This window comes from Sphaeramia orbicularis, chromosome 16 (genome assembly GCF_902148855.1).
Source record: "Sphaeramia orbicularis chromosome 16, fSphaOr1.1, whole genome shotgun sequence".
Lineage (NCBI taxonomy): Eukaryota > Metazoa > Chordata > Actinopteri > Kurtiformes > Apogonidae > Sphaeramia > Sphaeramia orbicularis.
This window is the reverse complement of record NC_043972.1, coordinates 3,088,403-3,114,567: the sequence shown is the minus strand read 5'-3', so window position 1 is coordinate 3,114,567 and position 26,165 is coordinate 3,088,403. Positions and strand designations below refer to the sequence as shown.

Genomic DNA, 26,165 nt, shown 5'->3' with positions numbered 1-26,165 from the left:
TACATGTTACCAGTACAGTAAAATGTACATAGAATATCAAAAGTAAAAGTAGTTAGTGTTATATAGTTATGATTCTAATTTTCTCACTAAGTAGATAAGAGTTTATTTATATGGGACCTTTGAAGACCTCAGTTACAAAGTGAGAAACAGAAACAGATCACAAAACGCACACACTGAACACAACACTTAAAAATCCAGCATAAAAACACATAGAACTAGAAAAGCACTCTGAGAGCACAGACCTCCACCATGGCAGATCAGCCCCCCCCCATCACCACCAAAGTTTAATCATTTGTTCCTTGTGTCAGTATCAACATTTCCTGAAAATTTCATCAAAATCCGTCCATAACTTTTTGAGGTATGTTGCTAACTAACCAACAACTAAACAAACAAACAAACCCTGGTAAAAACATAACCTCCTTGGCGGAGGTAACAAAGATGTCTGATGATACTGTAAGAAGACTTTATTCCAACGACGAGGGGTCGGGCAGGGGTTTAAAAGGTATCAAAATCAGAATCAGTTTTTTTCTTTGTCCTAAACGGGCAATTTGTTTTCAGCAGGACCACACACATACTACACAACAAAGGCACAACAAAACAGACCGACAGGCAGATCTGCACAGAAAACATAATAAACAGGTCAGTTGTAATAAATGTACATATTGGCAGTGCACTAAAAACAAAGTCATTTAAAATCACGGTGCAGGTACAACTAGAAAAGCACTCGGAGAGCGCAGACCTTCGCCAAGGCAGATCTGTATTAACTGTATTTAGTTCATTTCTGTGTGAATATGTTCACTTCCTGGACATAGGGATCGGTAAAATGTGTATGTGGCTCGGAAAAAAATTAACAGAACAGGTGACATGAGGCTGTGCTGTCATTGGAGGATTAACCCTTTCATGCATGAATTGTGAGAACCTTAGTCAAGATTTTTTTCTTCAGTGTTTTTATTCCTCCTTAGGCATGAAAAAAACTATGCGATAAAGTTTTTTTTCCTATGGAGTTACAAAAATATCCATGCATTTAATTTTTGAAGTAAAGAAACGTGTTTAAAACCCAATATCAGAAAGTGATATGAAACCAATGAAATAAAAACATGTTTAATGCTGCTAATCTGATGTTTTCTCACATTTTAACATATTCTAATGCTAGTAATTACTCACTTCATGGAGATAATATGCAAAAAAAAAAAGCCTTCTTGTCTAACAAATAACAATTGATTTACACTTAAACATGTTCGTGCAGATCAGGTTTATCAAGAACAGCGCAGTTACAGTAATGGTCTGAATGTCAGGGTATGAGATGGTGCATAAGTGTCCACTGTGTTGGCTGATATGGAGCTAAAACAACAAAACCCATGAATATACAAGAGAACAGCTGGAGAAGAACTGACCACTGGAGTGACCTATGCATGAAAGGGTTGAAGTGACTCACATCTGGGCACTAATATCTGCATCCTGGAGCCAGTCAGAATAGGTTTTATGTTTAGTCTTTATTAGTGCTGTCAAACACTTAAAAATGTTTAATCAGATTAATCACAGGGTTGCTTATGATTAAATATCATTCATTTTTCAACTATATCATTTGTGTTTCATTCTGCATGAACAAACAGACTCAAGAAAGAAGGGACTATACCAGTGGTTCCCAACCTTTTTTGGCTCATGACCACGTTTTAACATCACAAATTTTTGGCGACCCCAGACATTCAAAACGGAGACATTTTTCTGTTGGAGATGTCTTAGCGGGGCCAGGTGGGTGAAGAAATCTTTCCATTCTCTGTTTGGTCCTCTCAGATGTTACATCCTGCATTTTATTTGAACTTGATTTTTTATTAGGAAAAATGTGTGGTGTTTTAATTATAATGAAATGTATAGTGAATCATCAAAAATAGTTTTTATTAGTAATTTATTTACATTGTTTTTTATCAATTACTATAAATTTCAGGCAACCCTATATGAATTCCATGCGACCCCACGTGGGGTCCCGACCCCAAGGTTGAAAAACACTGGAATAAACAGTCGCAGACAAAATTATTAGACCATCAAAAGTGGTCAAAAACAATGGTTATGTAATCAAGTACTACCTCCTGTGTGTACCATGATTTTAAAAAATTCCAAAACTTTGAACTTTGACCTATCTTTCCCAAAATCTAATCACATCTATTCTGCGTCACTGTCAATCTATGAACCAAATTTGGTATGAATTCAACCAACAGTTTTGCTGCTAAATTGTGAACAAACAAAAAAAACAAACCAAACCAATACCCTTTGCCTTTCCTTTGGGGGCGGGCTAATTAAATATTATTGACATATTTACATCATCATGGCTGCACATGTACATGGTATGATATGGGGGTGGGGGTTGGGGGGTGGGGGATGACCTGTGGAATGGCTCCTTCTTGTAAAAGTCTGGTGCTGAAGGATCCACTCAGATGTTCCTTTATGTCTTTATTTTGACATTTTAACAAAAATCAGGACAAAAAAATTGAGACATGAATTAACAATGAAAACATGTTCTTTTCAGCGAACCACACTAAGTTTGCCAGCTGTAAAATGATCCTAAATAACCTAAATGTGTTTCAGTGGTCGTGTGAAAGCTTTTCACAAATGTTCGACACATTAACAACACACATGTTCAGTGAAACACACCCAGCCAAAAGCTCCCACACTTGAAGTCAGCTGCCAAAGCGGCCCAGCGCAGACTCTGAGGAGTGTGTTTTGGACGGGCCTTCATGTGTCTTGGCCAAGTATGCGTAGGACATGCCTAAAGCTGCGCTGCCGCTCCAAGACACACGCAGAAAACAACTCTAGATTTTTTATTTTTTCACTAGAGTAAATCTTGAGCCTTACGAGAGCTTCAAGTGCAATAAATCACCTCAACGTCAGGCGGAGTGACACACATCCACCTCCAAAACACCAGCTCTGCGCAATTAGATGAGAGCCCAGTTTCCACAGCAGCCACTGCAGCTCCACATGACTTTCTCACTTTATTTACTGGGTTATTTTCTATATGAAGCCACTGCCAGCGCATATGAAATGAGCGGCGGCGGGGAGGGGGTTACAACGGATCACTGTGACCCTGCGGCGTTGTGATTGGGCAGCCTGCGAGTGTTTTTGAAGGAGAGAGAGTGTGTTTGTGCTGCGTTACCTTGAGTCAATATTAAGAGAGCATGGGAGCTGATTTTCTGCACCACGTTTGTCAGCCCTGTCGACACTAAAAGGTGGACTTCTGCTCGAAATGTGAAGGTTTAGTCGGTGTTGTAGAGCGGTCACGGCTGCAGGGTTTGAGGAACTTTCAGACGAATATACTGTCAGCGTTTAGGCTGAATCAGCGCTGTCAAACTCATTTTAGTTCAGTTCCACATTCGGCTAAATTTGATCTGAAGTGGGCCGGACCAGTAAAATAACATCATAATAATGTTTATGTTTATGTTTAAGTTTATGCATTTGGCAGATGCTTTTTTCCAAAGCGACTTACAGGGAAAACCAATCAAATCACTCAATCAATCAAATTTTATTTATATAGCACCAGATCACAACAAAAAAGTTATCTCATGACACTTTACATATAGAGTTGGTCCAAACCAGACTCTAAGCCAATTTACAGAAACCAACAGAATCATAGTAATATATAAATAATGTCAATTCCAAACTTTTCTCTATGTTTTTGAGTGAAAAAAGTCAAATTACTTTATGAAAATGTTTCCATCTACAGGGTGGGGAAGCAAAATGTACAATGAACATTTAGTTGTTTTTTCTCAGCAGACACTACGTCCATTGTTTTGAAACCAAACATATACTGATGTCATAATCATACCTAACACTATTATCCATACCTTTTCAGAAACTTTTGCCCATATGAGTAATCAGGAAAGCAAACGTCAAAGAGTGTGTGATTTACTGAATGCACTCGTCACACCAAAGGAGATTTCAAAAATAGTTGGAGTGTCCATAAAGACTGTTTATAATGGAAAGAAGAGAATGACTATGAGCAAAACTATTACCAGAAAGTCTGGAAGATACTATTAAAGAAGAATGGGACAAGTTGTCACCCCAATATTTGAGGAACACTTGCGCAAGTTTCAGGAAGCGTGTGAAGGCAGTTATTGAGAAAGAAGGAGGACACATAGAATAAAAACATTTTCTATTATGGACATTTTCTTGTGGCAAATAAATTCTCATGACTTTCAATAAAATAATTGGTCATACACTGTCTTTCAATCCCTGCCTCAAAATATTGTACATTTTGCTTCCCCACCCTGTACAAATGATCCTTTCAAACATTGCGAACAACATGAACAAACTGAAAAAAATAAGTGTAATTTTATTATACATGTACATTATATATAACTTACAGATAACAGTAGGTCTACAAATACACCAAACATTTATTAACAGGTGGAATATTGTTAAAATTGCATTTCGCTTAAGACACAGGTGTCAAACATGCAGCCCGGGGGCCAAATCCGGTCCCCCAAAGGTTCCAATCCGGCCCACGGAATGAATTTACAAAGTGCAAGTTAGGGCCTCAAACTCAAAAATAATATCATAATAATATATAAATAATGTCAATTCCAAACTTTTCTCTATGTTTTAGAGTGAAAAAAGTCAAATTACTTTATGAAAATGTTTCCATCTACAAACTATCCTTTCAAACATTGTGAATAACATGAACAAACTGAAAAAAATCAGTGTCATTTTAACAGTATCATGTTTCAGTTGATCATTTACACATGTACATTATATATAACTTACAGATAACAGTAGGTCTACAAATGCACAAAACATTTATTAACAGGTGGGATATTGTTAAAATTGCACTTCGCTTAAGACACAGGTTTCAAACATGCGGCCCGGGGGCCAAATCCGGCCCCCCAAAGGTTCCAATCCGGCCCACGGAATGAATTTACAAAGTGCAAGTTAGGGCCTCAAACTCCAAAATAATGTCATAATAACATATAAATAATGACAACACCATTTTTTTCCTCTTTGATTTAGTGCAAAAAACATTAAATTATGAAAATGTTTACATGAACAAACTGTCCTTTAACAATAAAATGTGAATAACCTGAACAAATACGAACAACCTGAAATGTCTGAAGAAAATTCAGTGCAGTTTTAACAATATTCTGCCTGTTACTGAATGTTTTGTGCCTTTGTGTCTGCTCTGTAATGCACATGTATGAATGATAAGTCGAGGCAGAATACTGATAAAATTGTGCTTATATTTCTTAACAAATTTGATTTTTTTTTCAGGTTATTCACATCCTTTTTGTTCAGATAGTTTGTAAATGTAAATATTGGCATAATTGAATGTTATTTTTTGCAATAAAAACATCTGGAGTTGGTTATCATGCTATTATTGCACTGGTCTGGCCCACTTCAGATTAAATTGGGCTGAATGTGGAACCTGAAAGAACATGAGTTTGACACTCCTGTCTTAAGACATTTCAGGTTGTTCCTATTTGTTCAGGTTATTCACATTTCTTTTGCGAAATTATACTTTGTTTTAGTGTAAATACATGATAATATTTACATTTACTAAGAGACAAATTTGGAGTTGTCATTGTTTCTATGTTATTCTGATAGTATTTGACTGGTCCTGCCCACTGGAGGTTGAATTGGTCTGAATGTGGAACCTGAACTAAAAGGATTGTTCATATCTTAGTGTAATTTTGGCATTTCACAAATTCATCCCCAGGGCCGGACCGGACCCTTTGGAGGGCCGGATTTGGCCCCCGGGCCACATGTTTGACACCTGTGGTTTAGTCGTTGTTGTAGACCTGTCCCGGCTGCAGGGTTTGGAGGAACTTTCAGATGAATATACTGCCAGTGTTTGGGCTGGTGGGGGGTTGAGTTTTTCCCACATTTTAACCAGAAGATCCATGACTTTAACCCCCAGGTTTCCAGCCCACAGAGGTCCTTCCTAACCACGGAAAACACCTAATCTGTGCCGTTGTCCAGATGTTTTTCATACAGTTTGTTTCCTCCACCAAGAAGGTTCTGTTTGTGCCGGTGTTGGTTTGTCTGTCTGTCTGTCTGTCTGTGTGCAAGACAACTCAAAAAGTTAAGGACAGATTTGGAGGAAAATTTCAGGAAATGTTGATACTGGCACAAGGAACAAATGATTATATTTTGGTGGTGATCGGGGGTGGGGGGGCACGGGGGCCCACTGATCTGCCATAGCAGAGGTCTGCGCTCTCCGAGTGCTTCTAGAAAAGACAGCGCAGACCTCCGCCAAGGCAGATCAGTGGGCCCCCGTGCCCCCCCATTTTGGATTAGATTAGATTAGATTGGATTATTTTAGATTAGATTATAATATTTTAGATTAGATTAGAATATTTTAGATTAGATTAGATTATTCTAGATTAGATTACAATATTTTAGATTAGATTAGATTGGATTATTTTAGATTAGATTAGATTATTTTAGATTGGATTGGATTAGATTAGATTAGATTAGATTAGATTAGATTAGATTATTTTAGATTAGATTATTTTATTTTAGATTAGATTATTTTAGATTAGATTAGAATATTTTATCTTAGATTAGATTAGATTATTTTAGATTAGATTAGAATATTTTAGATTAGATTAGATTAGATTATTTTAGATTAGATTAGATTATTTTTTATTAGATTAGAATATTGTATCTTAGATTAGATTATTTTAGGTTAGATTAGATTATTTTAGATTAGATTAGGTTATATTATATTATATTATATTATATTATTTTAGGTTAGATTAGATTATTTTAGTTTATATTAGATTAGGTTACATTATATTATATTAGATCATTTTAGATTAGATTAGATTAGATCACACTGAACTTTAGGAAAATGAGGTTCTAGCAGCACGACACCAAATGTGCACATATAAGTAATATTAAAAGAAAAATATTAATAACAATAACTATAATATAATAGTGAAAAAACAGGCAGTTGCACAGTTGAAAGGACTGGTAGAAACTACTAATAAAGTAAATAACTAATTCATTCATTCATTCATTTTCTGAACCCGCTTTATCCTCACTAGGGTCACGGGGGTCGCTTGGAGCCTATCCCAGCTACATAGGGGCGAAGGCGGGGTACACCCTGGACAAGTCGCCAGTTCATCGCAGGGCTAATAACTAATTGTGTTATGATATTATTATATGCACAAGTACATATGTATCTGTGAGGTGATAACAGTAATAGTAGTTTTGACAACGATATATGAGTAATAAGTAATGTAAGTGATAATAATAATAATAATAATAAGAAGAAGAAGAAGAAGAAGAAGAAGAAAAATAAATAGACAGCAACAAACAAGCACTGCCCACTGGATCCACTGAACAACACTGCATCATTTTGAGTAGGTATTGAAATTAATCACATATACTTGAGTAACACTTTACAGTTCCACTGACGTTGCAGCTCAAACACACTCATCATCTCATGAAACAGATTCTTCTCAACAGTAAATAGCACAGACAGCTATCGATGTAACACTATGTTCTAACACTCGGGGTATTTACGAGCTGGACGGCATACCTAATGTTCAGTGAAACCCCTGAGTTCCTCGGTGTAGAGTTCACATGCACGTGGACTTACAAAAACACCGGCATGTGTCCACACAGGAACTGTTGGCATCCCCGCTCCTCTGGTTTTCTCTGAGAGGAAGGTTGTGTTTTTGGCCAGTCCGCGGACAAGGAGTGTGTTGTAGCGTCGAGTCCAGTCCGTCTGACGGTCAGATCACCAGGATGTCTTCAGTTAGACCAGGGGGTTCTCACACTGTGGGGCCGGGTCCAGAATGGGCCAGTGTCTCTGGGGTCCTGGGGGGTGGAAGAGGCATAGTCATGTTTTAACCCATAAAGACCCACCACCATCGAATAAAAGGGTCTACTGAAACTGTTTGATACCTGCTGATCCGCTAGTCCTATCAACACATGGAAATAATTGGTGTAAAATGCAGTTTGCACATTTTCTTTTTTAACCCCCCCCCCCAAAGAGGAGGCAAGGGGTATTGTTTTTGGTTCAGTTTGTTTGTTTGTTTGTTTGTTTGTTTGTTTGTAAACACGCTAGCAGCAAAACTATTGGTTGAATTCAAACCAAACTGGGCTTATACATTGCCAGTGACCCAGAACAGATGTGATTACCAGGGGTTTTTCTAGAAAAAATTAGTAAGAGGGAGCACAGGTAGGCGAGGGAGCGAAGCGACCAAGCAGGGGGGGGGTGCGTGGTCTGAAAAGACACCAGTTCATGTCGTTTTGAACCGTCAGACAGTCTACCTACTATGTTTATGATAGTTTTAGAATAATCTATCGTTTTTGATGACCAGGCACATTGTCATGTGTTGTTACTGTGGTAGCTTTGCCGGGAAAAGATCGTTTTTGGAAAGATTGTGTGTTGTGTAAGTACTGTGTTGAATGGCGTGAGCTTCAGGGTAAAAAAAAAAAAATCCGAATTTCAGTAAGGGGGCACTAGCCGAAAGTATGAGGGCGCAGTGCCCCTGTTACCTGATTAAGAAAAACCCTTGATTACATTTAGGGAAAAGAAGGTCAAAGTTCAAATTTTTATGAATTTTAAACCTTTTTTTTTTTTTCCTCATTTACTTATATTGAGTGAAATTTCAAATGTCTTGTAGCAGCAAAACTATTAGTTGAATTCATACTAAATTGGGCTTATACATTGCCAGTGACCCACAATAGATGTGATTACATTTTGGGAAAAGCAGGTCAAAGTTCAAATTTTTTATTAATTTTTTAAATCTTTTTTTTTCTCCCATTTACTTATAATGGAGGGAATTTCAGATGTCTTTAAAAACATAAATTTTGTTTCAATTTACTTCAAACTTGGCACATATAGAGATAATTGATCTGCTGACATCAGCACATGCACAGACATGATGACATCAGCTGGATCGATACCAAAATAAGATACAATACATGTGAGGGGCGGGGCTTGTTGTGACTGGCACCACTTGTTTCAGTTTGAAACAGGCTTTATCACATGAGAACACCTGAAACATTTTTTTTTTTTTTTTTTTTTTACGTTAATACACTTCTTACACACACACATTCAAAGACAAAAAAAGTCAAATATACATAATAAGAACGAAGGGAAAAAACACCTTGTCATCTTTTCATGGTCGTCAGATATGACCCATTTGGACGTTCAGAGGCTCCGTAGTTACCGTGGAAACACCGTCATCTTCCACAACATTGATTCAACTGTAAAACCCACTTGGATTATGTTCAGTTAATGACATATTTTACTGAAAAATCGACTTTTCCTTCCGTTTTCGCTGTCTCTGATATGATAACGCTCAACTTTACTCGGAGCTTTTATGAACAAATACACGATCAGTGAATAAAATATAGGAAAATACATGATTTTCACTAAAAAAAAAAGTAAAATACTGATTATAATATTATAATAAATTGTGATAAACAACTTTAAAAAGGTTAAATGGAGAGAAAAAATCATTTGGGAAATGCCACAACATCACCTGTGGGTCTTTATGGGTTAAAGTAGATCACGTGTCTCTGGTGGAAACCCCAAACGCAGAAACAGAGCTTTTGTTATTTAAGCCGTGCAGCGTATTGAAGCTCTTTTATTTTTATCCGCCTTCTATAAAGCAGCACATACTCACAGTTGACTGTACTTCTAGCTGAGGGTTGGCGCAGGTTAATACGTTTCATTTCCTTTACAACACTTGAGCCCTTCATAAAGTTTACGGCTCTATACACTGCGATGCTTTCTTTGATTTTGTTATTTCGTGCAGGGGTTAAATGGCAAAACTTCCTCCCGCTTCACTGTTGATGTTTTCAGAGTCACATGTGAGAGGCGTTCATTTCATCAGCGGTGACATTTGTGGGCGCTGAACCAAAGTCAGAGTTTGTCTGTCAATAAAAACCGTTTTAAGTTGAAAGTAAAGGTGAGCAGAAAGTTAAAATGTCTTCACTTTCAGGATCGTGATGAAGTGGAAACTGACAGAAGTGGAATGGAACTTTAACTAAATACTAAATACAGTTACTTATGTGCAAATCTGAGGTAACTGTACTTTATATGTTTGCATCTTTACACTCCATTGTGCAATATAACTGCAGTATTCACTACCGAAAATAGGCTTTTTTTAATCGGAGAACTGTAGTTGTTTATACCTCAAACATAGTATTTACATGCATATTTATTCAGTCCTGTGTATATTATCCTGTACATAGAGTGCCTGCTGTATTTCTTGCTGCTGCCTGCAGAGCCAACGGCATCGGAATTTAATTTTTGATGTAAAATCTGGAATGACAAGTAAAGTCTGTCTATGTCTATATCTATATCATTGCACCTCACAGACAAATATTGTATTTTTTTTTTTTTTTTTGTCTGTGTTTGCTTTTCATATTACGGTTTTGAGTCACTTTCTGAGAATGAAGCAAAAGACAAAAACTAACTTTTTTTTGCTGGGCCGTTTCATTTTGTCTCATCCATTTTATTTTGACTCTGTGATCTGGTCCATCTGTACATTTATCTTACTTTAATAAGCTATGGTCACACCCCACACGCAAACTTCTAGATTGTGCAAGCAAATTAGTACATGCAAATTGGGATCTTAGTAGATCCAGCCCATAATACATACAACATAGTAACTCTTGAGGACCAGGGGCCTCATGTGTAAAGCGTGCGTACGCACAAAAACCTGGCGTACGCCCTTTTCCACGCTCACGTTCAGATGTATAAAGAGTGAAGTGACCGTGGAAATGTGCGGTCCTTCACGCCAACTCCACAGCTGGCGTACGCACGTTTCTAGTGCTTTGGAACCATTGGCGACACTTAGAGGTGACACTGAGAAACTGTTAGTAATGTGAAAAAGGTCATTCCTCCGATTGATGGGCACATCGGAGATACACAGAAGAACAATGAACACACCGGCATGAGATCCTACTGTCAGAGCAGCACATCAACCAACAGAACCAGAACCAATTAGACCCTGTATCCATCAATGCCAATCCTGCCCGGATGGACATTCAGCAACAGCAAAGAGACAAGGACCTAAAATTCATAGGTTGATAAATATAGTGTTCATGTCTGTGAGAACATTTATTAGTCGGTCCAGTCGCTCATTGACTCCGCCGATTGTCCTCACGATGTCCTAATGTGACTCGGGTCAGTACAGACCCATGCTGGTCTGATGGGCATCAGCAGTGGGCTGTGGCGGACCGGAGGACCGGCTAACACTGGGGAGGCAACAGGAGCCTCTGTGACAGGAGGATGATACTGGGTCTGACTGTCTGCTGTCTCATTGTTGGAAAATAATAATTTGAGTGATTAAACATGAGTCAAAGTCTATGATTTCCTCTTTGATTTCCTGACATGATCACACATGAACCTTTATCTAGTTCAGCTGTGATCAGACTGTGTATGACCTGTAGAATGAACTAATGTGTGACTGACACTAATACTAAATCTATATTTATCTTGGGGGTGATCCGCATCAGCCCTGTGAGAAAAGTGTCACAATATCGGCGACTCTTTCCTCAAACAGTCTCAGTTCGTCTCTTTTCTCCTTCCGCCTGTTTCGGCCTCCGCTTCGCGTCCACCTTGACGTCATCGTCTGATCCTGCAGACAGTGGAATCCCAGAGGGAATCCCACCTGCAGACCCTGTTTATACTGATTTGCATATTTAAATGTGGGCGTGGAGAGGGAGGAGTCAGGTACTCCAACATATGCGCTCAATTCCACGCTGATTGAGATGAATAAAGGAAATGTACTTGGATTCGGGCGTACGCACAGTTTTATACATCTGGATTTTTTTGTGCGTTCGGACTTTTCTGGATTTGGGCGTACGGCAGGTTTCAGTATGAAATCCACGCAAGTCTTTGTACATGAGGCCCCAGGACTGGACACCCCTGATCTACATGATCAGTCATTTAAATAAAGGAAAATACATAATTTTCACTGAAAAATGCAAAATTCACAAGAGAGAAAATGGTGATGCAACTTTAAGGAAAGTTTAAATGTAGAGAAACATTCATTTGGAAGCCACCATAAAAATAGTTTTAGGTTTTTAAGGATTAATAATGAGGTCTGTGTGACAGTTGGACTTTTGTTTTATTTAATAAAGCACATTTTTTTCCTGACACTCAGCTCAAGTGTAGTTGTGGTTGATAGGTTCTACTAACACAACAGTAAAAGGACTTTGTTGCACAGTGGTTGATGTAGTTTACAGTTTTATTGAGTCAGTAAGCTAGCATTTAGCATTAGCTCACCTCTGACACCTCTGGCTCCTGCAGCTCCACCCCTTTTGTCCAAATATGATCACTTATGGCTCCAAAAAAACAGTATGGCTACAGCCAAACTGCAAAATACTGACTTCAACAAGGCAGCACACAAACCTATATTTACATCATGGTCCATCTGTTCCCAAATTATAAATATTTATAATCCTAAATTTGGGAAACACAGCTGTGGATTAAACTCCTGACAATTTATAAACATATAAACTAACATAACATACAGTTTAAACCGTTGATCATATCAGCTCAACCTTAAATATGTACCATATGCATTAATGCAGCTGTCAAAGGAATCCAAAACATTATGTAAATGTAATAAATAAATATGTGAGTCAATGTGTTCCTGTAAAAGGTTGTTCTGTGTGTTGTTGATATTTGTACATGCTCCTGGAAGAAGGTCAGGCTGTGTCTGGAATCCCTACTCTGCATTTATTCCTAAACTCCCATAACATCACAGCTCTGAGGTGGTCCTGGTGGTCCAGTGGTTGAGGGTTTTCACTAGGATTCACAGCATCAGCGGTTTGAGTCCTGGGTCCATGGGATGTGCTCTATGTCACCCCCCCCCACCCAAACACCCCCCCCACACACACACACACACTCTTCTCTCCTGTTGGTACACTACATACACTGTGGTGTGAAAGCAAAACGATAATAACAAAGATGACTTAGACAATAATGATACTTATACTTATATTACCTATTATTTATATGTCGTTTTTACAACTGCTGTTACTGTTACCACTTTATTAGAACTTTTATCCTGTGATTTTTAACCCATAAAGACCCAAACATCCACCGTCGACCAAAATCATCTACTGATCTACACGGCTGATCCACTAATCCTATGAATTATACATGTAAATAATTGGTGTAAAATACAGTTTGTCGTCTTTTCACGGTCGTCAGATATGACCCATTTGGACGTTCAGAGGCTCTGTAGTTACCATGGAAACACCATCATCTTCTACAACATTGATTCACCAGTAAAACCCATGGAGTTGGATCAATGACAGTGGATGGACACACTGGGTTTATGTTCAGTTAACCTGTTAAACCCTGACCATATTTTCAGGGGAAAAACGCCTAAACAGACAAACCCAAAGTAAATGAAGAATTCCTTCACAATAATAAGGTTCATATGGATGTTCTTGGTGTCTGTGGACATTTACAGACCTCACAGAATCTATTCCCATTGTCTAAAATATTGTATCTATTACTATGCCTGAGTAAACTGGAACAAACTAAAAGAGAAATTAGAATTTTTTATCCTCGCCTGTTTTTTTTCAGCTGGATTGACGATGATATGCATAAATTAATTGTTCATGTTGGAGATTTTTAATAGCGTATATTTCACCCCACAAAGATTAAAAATCATGTTTGAACATTAAAGTTTGCACTAAAATACACTTTTGATGTACTTTTATTAACATTAGGGTCTGAACTTTGAGCAAAAGATGAAGAAAACATCCATTGTCCTGATTTATTTTATATATATATATATATATATATATATATATATATATATATATATATATATATATATGTATATTTATATATTTATATATATACGAGGGCTGTTCAATAAGTTCATGGCCTCACCCAGAAATACTGGTTGTTATAATACAGGATGTTACATTCTTTCGTGATGGGATAGTGATGCTTGAACATCGATGGACCAGGTGCATTGCTGTAAATGGAGATTATGTTGAAAAATAAAATATAAATTATCAGTCTGTGTTGTTCTGTTCTGGGTGAGGCCATGAACTTATTGAATGGCCTTCGTATATATATATATATATATATATATATATATATATATATATATATATATATATATATAACAGGGTGGGGAAGCAAAATGTACACTATTTTGAGGCAGGGATTGAAAGACAGTGTATGACCAATTAGTTTATTGAAAGTCATGAGAATTTATTTGCCACAAGAAAATGTCCATAATAGAAAATGTTTTTATTCTATGTGTCCTCCTTCTTTCTCAATAACTGCCTTCACACGCTTCCTGAAACTTGCGCAGGTGTTCCTCAAATATTGGGGTGACAACTTGTCCCATTCTTCTTTAATAGTATCTTCCAGACTTTCTGGTAATAGTTTTGCTCATAGTCATTCTCTTCTTTCCATTATAAACAGTCTTTATGGACACTCCAACTATTTTTGAAATCTCCTTTGGTGTGACAAGTGCATTCAGCAAATCACACACTCTTTGACGTTTGCTTTCCTGATTACTCATATGGGCAAAAGTTTCTGAAAAGGTATGGATAATAGTGTTAGGTATGATTATGACATCAGTATATGTTTGGGTTCAAAACAATTGACGTAGTGTCTGCTGAGAAAAAACAACTAAATGTTCAGTGTACATTTTGCTTCCCCACCCTGTATATATGTTTTTAGTTTTTTTTTTTGCAATATATTTTATTGATTTCACAAACAACAAACAATGAACACCACAGCACAGATACAGCCAAACCACAAAAGAAAGCAATGATTCACATACATAAACTGCACATATAGCTTATATAAATTTACATTGGGGCTATACTATGGAGGAGATAAAGAGAGTGAAAATATTCTATGACTTATTAGTGAAGACAAAATACGGCCGCCTTCTCTTCAACAAGTCAGCGGTATCGTCGGGAAGGTAATTCAGGAAGGGATGCCAGACATTATGAAACAAGTTGTCATTGCCCTTTAGCACTGAGGCGCTCCATAGAAAAGACCTTAAATATTTCCCTGTACCACTGTGTTACAGATGGAGGTTTAGCTTTAATCCATTGAAACAAAACACATCTTCTCGCCAGAAGTAAAAGTTTGCCCATCAATACAAGCTGTGCAGCAGGTAGTGAGGGCTGCCCCCCAAGTACTCCCAGGAGAAACAAGACAGGCTCCCGCTTAAGATTTATTATATTTTTATAGTAGATGAATATTAATATAATTTTGTCGGCCCACGGGCCAAAAAACTAGGGCTAAAGGGGTTTTTACTGAAAGAGTTACTATTTCTTCATTTTTTTTCAGTTTTGATACAATAACCGTTGACTTCATTCTGAGCTTTAATGAACATCAACATGATCAGTGAATTAAATAAAGTAAAATAGATGATTTTCACTGGAAAAAAAATGCAAAATTCTGAGTATAACAGTGTAATAAATGTTGATAACTCACTTAGGAAAAATAAAACACAGAGACAGATTCATTTGGAACATGTCATATGCTGGGATTCAGAGCCAGTTTGACTTTTAGAAGCAGATAAACACACTGAAATTTTCACAATGTAAATATGTAAATCATATTCAACTTTAATTCTATGTTTATATAAATATCTATATAAATACCAAATGTCTTATTTTTCTCTTTATATTTCATATTTTCTCTCATTTGTGGTTTTTTTTCTACCTGTCTTTTTCTCTGCATTTACTCGTACACCTACTGGAGTGTGTGTGTGAATGGGTGAATGTGAGGCTTTGTAAAAGCGCTTTGGCACCATGAGGGTGTATAACGTACACTATATAAGTTCAGTCCATGTACCATATGTTGTTGCTGTTAACTGTGACATTTCCCCCACGGTGGGATAAATAAAGTCTTATTTTATCTAAAGAACTTGACTCCAGACATGGTTCACTCTCTGAACACTTACTCATCTTCGGCGCAGTGGGATGTTCCCTGTGTGCTTCTGATTGGTTCTCTGTGTTCGTTCGCAGCTCGCTCTGCGTCGCATTACGTGGCGTCCTCCGGTTCCTGCAGGAACAGGTGTTTTGAGCTGGCGGAGGTGGAGCCGCCAAACTGTCGCTGTGACAACCTGTGTAAAACCTACCACGGCTGCTGCTCCGACTTCGACCAGCTGTGCCTCAGGACAGGTATCAGAACACACATTTTCTACTGACATGTCTGAGGTTTGAGCTTCAGATGCAGAAATAATTAACCTTCACACACAAGGATATAGTTGTACATGGTGTGACATTTTATATTCTTTTTTTTTGGACAACTATTGAGTGTTTCGTTTAAATTTGTGATTTCTGTTTACCTTGTGTTCACATTTATAGTTTATTCCAACTTATGTTCAAAATTAAGTTTATCATTATTATCATTATAACCCTCAGACACCTAAACAACCACCAGCGACCAAAAACATTCACTGATCTAAATTGTTTAATATCTGTTTTTCTGCTAATCCTATCAATACATGTAAATAAATGTTGAAAAATGCAGTTCTTCATCTTCTCATGGTCATCAGATATGACCCATTTGAATGTTCAGAGGCTCTGTAGTTACCATGGAAACACCGTCATCTTCTATGACATTGATTCTCCAGTAAAACCCATGGATGCAGATGCTTGTTTTATGTTCAGTTAATGATAGATTTTGCTGGAAAAGTTATTTTCTCTCCAGTTTTATCAGTTTTGATATAATAACCTTCGATTTTACCATGAGCTTCAATGAACATCTACATGATCTGTGAGTTAGATGGTGGTAAATTACTGAGTAAAGGTTAAATGTAGAGAGAAATTCATATGAGAGGCGCTTCAAAAATAGATCTAGGTCTTTAAAGGTAGTAAAAAAAAAGGATGTTCCAGTATATTATAAACAGGGCTGTCCAACATGATCATATATGAATTTAGGTTATTCATATTCAGATATCCTCATGAAACACATTTTATGTACATTCAGTGGATACAGTTTGTATTAAGTCTAATTACCTTTTCAGTTATTTAATATTATCATGACTAAAAGGTAATTGTTGATATTTGACAGTTTTCTTCTATTTATAATCTGGCAATTTTCTAATTAATAGTGTAAAATATAGAATATCAATGTAAAACAATTAGAAAACAAAAAAAGACCAGTTGAAAACGTAAATGTATGCCCAAAGTATAGATAGATATTTGTCTGATTCACTGTTGTTTTACGTACATGTGATAATATTTGACCTTCAGATGTTTTAATTTTACTCTTATTATTTTTTCACTTGTTTTCTCCTCTTCATCCTCCCTCTTCATCTCTGTCATCCTCCTCCTCCTCTTCCCCCTCCTCCTCCTCCTCCTCCTCTTCCTCCTCCTCCTCTTCCTTCTCCTCCTCTTCCTCCTGCTCCTCTTCCTTCTCCTTCTCCTCCTCCTCCTCCTCCTCCTCCTCCTCCTCCTCCTCCTCTTCCTCCTTCTCCTCTTCTTCCTCCTCCTCCTCCTCCTCCTCCTCCTCCTCTTCCTCCTTCTCCTCTTCTTCCTCCTCCTCTTCCTCCTTCTCCTCTTCCTCCTCCTCTTCCTCCTCCTCCTCTTCTTCCTCCACCTCTTCCTCCTCCTCTTCCTCCTCCTCCTCCTCCTCCTCCTCCTCCTGCTCCTCTTCCTTCTCCTCTTCCTCCTCCTCTTCCTCCTTCTCCTCTTCCTTCTCCTCTTCCTCCTCCTCCTCTTCCTCCTGCTCCTCCTCCTCCTCTTCCTCCCCCTCCACCTCCTCCTCTTCCCCCTCTTCCTCTTCCTCCTCCTCCTGCTCCTCCTCCTCCTCCTCTTCCTCCTTCTCCTCTTCTTCCTCCTCCTCTTCCTCCTCCTCCTCCTCCTCCTGCTCTTCCTCCTTCTCCTCTTCCTCCTCCTCTTCCTCCTCCTCCTCTTCTTCCTCCACCTCTTCCTCCTCCTCTTCCTCCTCCTCCTCCTCCTCTTCCTCCTGCTCCTCTTCCTTCTCCTCTTCCTCCTCCTCTTCCTCCTTCTCCTCTTCCTTCTCCTCTTCCTCCTCCTCCTCTTCCTCCTGCTCCTCCTCCTCCTCTTCCTCCCCCTCCACCTCCTCCTCTTCCCCCTCTTCCTCTTCCTCCTCCTCCTGCTCCTCCTGCTCCTCCTCCTCCTCCTCCTCCTCTTCCTCCTGCTCCTGCTCCTCCTCTTCCTCCTCCTCCTCCTCTTCCTCCTGCTCCTCCTCCTTCTCCTCCTCTTCCTCCACCTCTTCCTCCTCCTCCTCCTCCTCTTCCTCCTGCTCCTCTTCCTCCTCCTCCTCCTCCTCCTGCTCTTCCTCTTCCTCTCCTCTTCCTCCTCCTCCTCCTCTTCCTCCTCCTCCTCCTCCTCCTCCTGCTCTTCCTCCTCCTCTTCCTCCTCCTCCTGCTCTTCCTCCTCCTCTTCCTCCACCTCTTCCTCCTCCTCCACCTCCTCCTCTTCCTCCTCCTCCTCCTCTTCCTCCTCTTCCTCCTCCTCCTCTTCCTTCTCCTCCTGCTCCTCCTCTTCCTCCTTCTCCTCTTCCTCCTGATCCTCTTCCTCCTGCTCCTCCTCCTCCTCTTCCTCCTCCTCTTCCTCCTCCTCCTCCTCTTCCTCCTGCTCCTCCTCCTCCTCCTCTTCCTCCTCCTCCTCCTCTTCCTTCTCCTCCTCCTCCTCCTCTTCCTCCTGCTCCTCCTCCTGCTCTTCCTCCTCCTCCTCTTCTTCCTCCTCCTCCTCCTCCTCTTCCTCCTCCTCCTCTTCCCCCTCTTCCCCTCTTTCCTCCTCCTCTTCCTCCTGCTCCTCTTCCTTCTCCTCTTCCTCCTGCTCCTCCTCCTCCTCCTCCTCTTCCCCCTCTTCCTTCTCCTCTTCCTCCTGCTCCTCTTCCTTCTCCTCTTCCTCCTTCTCCTCTTCCTTCTCCTCTTCCTCCTCCTCCTCTTCCTTCTCCTCCTCCTCCCTCCTCCTGCTCTTCCTCCTCCTCCTCTTCTTCCTCCTCCTCCTCCTCCTCTTCCTCCTCCTCCTCTTCCCCCTCTTCCTTCTCCTCTTCCTCCTGCTCCTCTTCCTTCTCCTCTTCCTCCTCCTCCTCTTCCTTCTCCTCCTCCTCCTCCTCCTGCTCTTCCTCCTCCTCCTCTTCTTCCTCCTCCTCCTCCTCCTCTTCCTCCTCCTCCTCTTCCCCCTCTTCCTTCTCCTCTTCCTCCTGCTCCTCTTCCTTCTCCTCTTCCTCCTCCTCTTCCTCCTGCTCCTCCTCCTCCTCCTCCTCTTCCCTGTGTTGGTGGTCTAACTTCTCCCTCTCCTCTTCATCCTGGTGGTCTTCATCTCACCACTGCCCCTCCACTAAACCCTCCCTGTTTCCTCAAACACAGATCAGCTCATGTTTACGCTTGTGTTCAGGCCTTTTCTCTGACACTCAACCGCTGATGTCATCTGGAAAATCTGGACAAATGCAGAAAACACAGGACTTATATATCAAACTGTGTCAGCGCTGTTCCCACAGTGAAGCCAAACCTCTAATGGGATTACATCAGCCTTTATTTATATGTACCTGTGGTTTTAGTGCTAATCCAGATGAATGATCCGTGTGTGGAGGCTCTGGTTTGACTCCGTGAACTGTCCTTCCCGTTTGCAGATGGAGGTTATGAGTGCAGTAAAGATCGCTGCGGGGAAACTCGCAACGAACAACACGCCTGTCACTGCTCCGACGACTGTTTGGCCAGAGGAGACTGTTGCACCAACTACAAGACGTTGTGTAAAGGTGTGTGTTCACGGCTCAACCCTCAGCTGTCAGTGTCGTTTACTATCAGGACAAAAATGTCCACTTCCTGCCTACAACCACATGCACCTCAACTGGAAGACTGGTTAAAAGCAATCTATGAAGAATGTGTCGTTACGCAGCCCAACACAACCTCATTTACTCTCAAATCTGGCTCGTAAACCAACTTCACTCTTGTCATCTTTTTGTTTAATTATTTATCTAAAAGTATTGTTTTCTCTTGTATGATTATCACTTTCTTTTACCTTGGTTCCAATAAAAAGATGGTTGAGAAAAAAAAGGCAATCTATGAAATCTATGTAATGGAGAAACTGTCCCTTTCATTAAAAGTAAAGCAGGATAAATTTATGGAAATATGGTCAAAATAGATTGTGTATATCACTTAGAATATATATATATATATATATATATATATATATATACACACTCAACAAAAATATAAACGCACCACTTTTGTTTTTGCTCCCATTTGTCATGAGCTGAACTCAAAGATCTAAAACTTTTTCTACGAACACAAAAGGCCTATTTCTCTCAAATATTGTTCATAAATTTGTCTAAATCTGTGTTAGTGAGCACTTCTCCTTTGTCCTTTGCTGAGATAATCCATCCTCCTCACAGGTGTGGCAGATCCAGATGCTGATTAGACAGCAGGATTATTGCACAGGTTTGACTTAGGCTGGCCACAATAAAAGGCCACTCTAAAATGTGCACTTTTACTGTATTGGGTGGTCCAGGGGGGTCAGAAAACCAGTCAGTATTTGGTGTGACCACCATTTTCCTCGCACAGTCTTCTTCATGAATTCTCTGAAACAGCTTTGGAGATGGCTTATGGTAGAGAAATGAACATTCAATTCACAGGCAAAAGCTCTGGTGGAGATTCCTGAAGTCAGCATGACCAGTGCATATTCCCTCAAAACTTGTGACATCTGTGGCATTGTGCTGTGTGATAAAACTGCACATTTTGGAGTGGCCTTTTATTGTGGCCAGCCTAAGGCACACCTGTGCAAAAATCATGCTGTCTAATCAGCATCTTGATCTGCCACACCTGTGAGGTGGATGGATTATCTCAGCAAAGAAGAAGTGTTCACTAACACAAATTTAGACAGATTTGTGAACAATATTTGAGAGAAATAAACCTTGTGTGTACACAGAAAAAGTTTTAGATCTTTGAGTTCAGCTCATGAAAAATGGGAGCAAAAACAAAAGTGGTGCGTTTATATTTTTGTTGAGTATATATATATATATATATATATATATATATATATATATATATATATATATATATATATATATATATATATACAAGGGAAGACTTATTTTAAGAAGGTGTTTTTTTTTGGGGGGGGGGGTTCTAAACAGAGAGTACACATAGAACGCATTTTTGTTAAATTTCATGTTTTACCATTGTTGATTTTTCAGATATGATACACAAATGTGCTTAGTTTTTATTTTTTGTTTTACTCTGTCGTAAAGTATTTTCCCAAATAAAAAACCCCAAAGTGACTGAAACACAAAAAAAACGTGCCCACAGGACTCATGCCATGGTACTGTGGCATATTTGATGCATTGCATTGTGGGTACTTGACATTTGACTCATTGTGTTCTATTTTATGTGCAGGGGTTTGGGGGGGGGGGTTATGTTAATGTTTATTTTAGGTTAATGTGTCTGTTTTACAGCGTGTATTGGCCTTCTTATGTTTATTTCTGTTTGTATTAATGTGACACCATTAGTCAGACCTGGAGGCCCAACAGTCCTGTTGTTGGTGCTGGAAGAATAAACACTTCACTTTTCCAAAGTAACAACATTTCCTACACACCTTGAAACACACAATATCAATATCCTTCCTTCAAAGTCCATATACAACAGTACTGCCCTTCATCAGTCATAACCACCTCAGGAATCACATCAAGAGGGTTCTGAGAATCCCCCCCCACCCCCCCCAAAAAAAAGATTCAAATATCCCTTCATTCTTCTGGTGCCTTTGATTGTGTCTTTTCAGGAGATACTTCATGGTTGCAGGACGAGTGTGAGGAGATCAAAGCTCCTGAGTGTCCAGCTGGGTATGTTTACTGACCAGAAAAACACTTATAAAGTTTGGTGTTTTTGTGCGTTATCTGTGGTTCGATGTTACAAAGGCATTCCCTCAGTTTTCTTTGTATTCATGTGTTTACAGGTTTGTGCGTCCACCGCTCATCATGTTGTCAGTGGATGGATTTCGAGCGTCGTACGTGAAGAGAGGAAACAGTGTCATACCCAACATCGAGAAACTCAGTGAGGCCTGAAATACATTATTATTATTATTATGACGATCATCATCATCATTATCAGTAGTAGTAGTATGATTATGATTATGATGATGGTGATGATGATGATAATAATTGTTATTATTATTAGCAGTAGTAGTATGACTAATATGATGATGATGATTATCATTATTATTATTAGTAGTAGTAGTAGTAGTAGTAGTATGGTTATGATGATGATGATGATGATGATTATTAATAGTAGTAATATTATTATGATTGATATGATGATGATGATAATTATTGTTATTATTATTATTATTATTATTATTAGTAGTAGTAGTAGTAGTAGTAGTAGTAGTAGTAGTAGTATGATTATGATGATGATGATAGTGATGATGATCATTATTATTATCATTATTATTAATAGTGGTAGTAGTATGATTAATACTATGATGATAATTATTGTTATTATTATTATTATTAGTGGTAGTAGTAGTGGTGGTATAATGATGATGATGATGATTGTTATCATCTTCATCATCATCACCATTATTATCACCTCCACCAGGAGGTATTGTGATCACTTTGCTTTGTGTGTTTGTTTATTTGTTTGTTTGTTAGCAAGATAACTCAAAAAGTTATGGATGGATTTTCAGGAAATGTTAATACTGCCACAAGGAAGAAATTATTAAATTTTGATGGTGATTGGGGGGGGGGATCTGTCTTGGCGGAGGTCTGCGCTCTCCGAGTGTTTTTCTTCTTCTTCTTCTTCTTCTTCTTCTTCTTCTTCTTCTTCTTCTTATTATTATTATTATTATTATTATTATTATTATTATTATTATTATTATTGTTATCAGGGAGCTGGGTGTGGTTTAATAGCAGGCGTTCACTAACTTTATTCCAAACATTGCTCTGTTATTAAACCTGCTGCTGTTACTGTCATATCTGATGCTGTTCTGGTCCATTATTCACCTCATAACCGTTGCAGTTTTGCATTATACAGGGTGGGGAAGCAAAATGTACAATATTTTGAGGCAGGGATTGAAAGACAGTGTATGACCAATTAGTTTATTGAAAGTCATGAGAATTTATTTGCCACAAGAAAATGTCCATAATAGAAAATGTTTTTATTCTATGTGTCCTCCTTCTTTCTCAATAACTGCCTTCACACGCTTCCTGAAACTTGTGCAAGTGTTCCTCAAATATTGGGGTGACAACTTCTCCCATTCTTCTTTAATAGTATCTTCCAGACTTTCTGGTAATAGTTTTGCTCATAGTCATTCTCTTCTTTCCATTATAAACAGTCTTTATGGACACTCCAACTATTTTTGAAATCTCCTTTGGTGTGACGAGTGCATTCAGCAAATCACACACTCTTTGACGTTTGCTTTCCTGATTACTCATATGGGCCAAAGTTTGTGAAAAGGTATGGATAATAGTGTTAGGTATGATTATGACATCAGTATATGTTTGGTTTCAAAACAATGGACGTAGTGCCTGCTGAGAAAAAACAACTAAATGTTCATTGTACATTTTGCTTCCCCACCCTGTATATACACTTCATATTCTATTGTAGTTTATTCTTTATACCAGAATCAGAAACAGAATTGCCTTTATTGTCATTTGACAGCGCAGAGTACAAACTGAGATCGATGATTAGGGGCATGGGGCCGCTGCTCCTCACTGGTGCGCCACCACAGAACCCTTTTCTTCTAAATTTGCAGTGAAGAACAGAGGATGATGCAAAACACAAATATAAGACGTCATACAGTTTTCACACATTACACGTGGACACATGCTGGTACTTTTTCCATGGATTTGGGGGACAGGATGAAAAAAAAGTTTGAGGGCAGACAGTTGGAGTGGGGAAAAAATGTGTGTGTGTTGTGTGTGTCCTTGGAAGATTGTGTGCAAAATAAGAGACACAGTAGGTCCATCTGTCCTTCAGTTACCATCTATTTGTTCTTAATTTATTTTTACCCCTTTAAAAAAAAAAAAAAACGGCATAGCTTTTTTTATTTACCAGGTGAGACAGCAGTGATATCTCAGTTCTTGGATTGACCTGTGCATTTAGTGAACTGACAAAGTAAAAATCTTTGAATGTTTGAATCTAACTGTGGAGGTTCATATGATGTTCTTCTTTCCAGGAACATGTGGAACCCACGCTCCGTACATGAGACCTGTTTACCCGTCCAAAACCTTCCCCAACCTCTACTCACTGGCTACGGTACGAGAGCCGCATGTGTTTCTGCAGCATCAGTTTAGTGTCAGTAAATCTGATAATATTAGCATTTACTCCACAAGGGTTAGGGTTCAACCACACATCATAACAGTGTACTGTTTCCCCAGCATCTCCCAAATACTGCAGGTAATTCACATTTTTTTAAATCACCCCCCACCCCCTTTTTTTTTTTTTTTTTTTTTTTTTTACCTCCTTCAGACATGATTTTTATTGCAAGAAAGATCTCCAACAAAGTCAGTTTCCTGCTGATCCATGTGAAATGTCATTTTATTATCAGTATTTGGCAGATTTTTTTTTTACTTGAATTAAGGAAAAAAAAATCTTGAATTAAAAAATCTGCCGATGGAACAAGTGAAAATTATGTTGGTAAGATTTCTTGAATTAAGGTTTTCCAGATCTACTGTCTAAAAATCAGTTCTTATATCTCACAGAAAAGTTCCTCTTTAGGTGATTATGTCTTATTTTAAGTGTGATGACATATTTAGACTAGAAATGAGAAAAATACACTTGGTAAGATTTAGATTTTTGCAGTGTACTATTGTTACTGTACTTAAATACAAATACCACACTGGGAACATACTCCACTACTAAAAGGCATTAAACCTTACTTAATTCAATAAATAATGCAATTTCGGTCATACTGTATATGCCCCACAAAAATGGAACACCCTGCCCTGATACGCTTAGACTTGCCACATCAGCAGCCATTTTTAAAAACAGGTTAAAAACGTACCCTTTTTTTCGACGGCGTTCTGTTGAATTGTGTGTGTGCATGTGTGGTTGTGTGGGTATTTGTGCATGTGTGAGTTTAAGTGTGTGTACAGATGATTGTTTACTTGCACTTCCACTCTCTTTTTTATGTTATATACCTGTTGTGAAGCACATCGAGTCCGCCCTGTGCATGAAATGTGCTCTATAAATAAAGTTGAATTGAACTGAAAATTAAATAATTAAACAACACTGGGTTACAAAAAAATGTTTTTTGCAAGTTGTCTTGGTTTTTTCAACTGAATTAGGACCATTTTGCGCCGCAAAATCCAAAAATGACATCTGTTTTTCTCAATCAGGTCAGGTTTTTTTGCTAATTTGATTTTGAAAAATTTGATCTTCTCACAAAATATAATAATTAATACCAAAATAAGATTGGTAAGCACACTTTATGAAACTTGTGACTTGATTCCTGTTAGGTACAATGGTGTATTCAGCGCAGATGTAGCAGAATACGTCAGGCTTATTTTTGCAAGATCTTCTAGTCGAAGCCATTTCATTCACCTGTAATATTAAAAAAAACATTAATCATAAATTGGCAAAAGTCAAATCTTCAGAACTCGTTTATTGCAAGAAATATGAAAGAATTTTGTATCATATGATGTGAAAATGCCCATAAATGTAAGCAAAAATGTTCAAAAGCCAATATGTAGCATAGTTCAGAAAGTTGACCTGATTGAGCAAAATGAATGTGATTTTTGGATTCAGCACCAAAATTATCCTAAATCAGCTCAAAAAACTGAAACAATAAATTTATTGTTAACCAGTGTAATTCATAATTAAATAATAATAATTGAGGTTAAATTGAAAATTATTTAAAGACAGAGATTTTCAACTTAAATTCAATCTCAGAGGTATTAATAAATTGTACCCACCAAAGGTAAGAACTACTTTAAAATCAATGTGCATCTCAGTAAGGGGAGTAGAACTGTGGAATGGTGTAGCAGATGAATTAAAAGAGTGTGCAAATATTTGTCAGTTTAAAAGAATGTTTAAAAAACAAATAATGAAGAAGTACTTGGAGGAGATACAGTGACATCGATGCTCTAAACCACAGGTGTCAAACATGCGGCCCAGGGGCCAAATCCGGCCCGCCAAAGGTTCCATTCCGGCCCGCGGGATGAAAGTCCAAAAATTAACTTGAACAGTCCAGGTTGTCCAAATCATTTTGGTTCAGGTTCCACATACAGACCAATG

At 38.5% G+C, this 26,165-nt stretch overlaps 1 protein-coding gene across 2 annotated transcripts in view; it reads left to right on the top strand.

The window, feature by feature from the left end:
- enpp2 (ectonucleotide pyrophosphatase/phosphodiesterase 2) overlaps positions 1 to 26,165 on the top strand; it is an 80,482-nt gene that overhangs the window by 10,282 nt on the left and 44,035 nt on the right. For both annotated transcript variants that reach the window (XM_030156948.1, XM_030156947.1), the window contains exons 3-7: positions 15,982 to 16,137; positions 19,568 to 19,693; positions 21,712 to 21,772; positions 21,886 to 21,983; positions 24,106 to 24,185. In XM_030156948.1, coding sequence (XP_030012808.1) covers positions 15,982 to 16,137; positions 19,568 to 19,693; positions 21,712 to 21,772; positions 21,886 to 21,983; positions 24,106 to 24,185 — 521 coding nt within the window. The remainder of the gene's footprint in view (positions 1 to 15,981; positions 16,138 to 19,567; positions 19,694 to 21,711; positions 21,773 to 21,885; positions 21,984 to 24,105; positions 24,186 to 26,165) is intronic.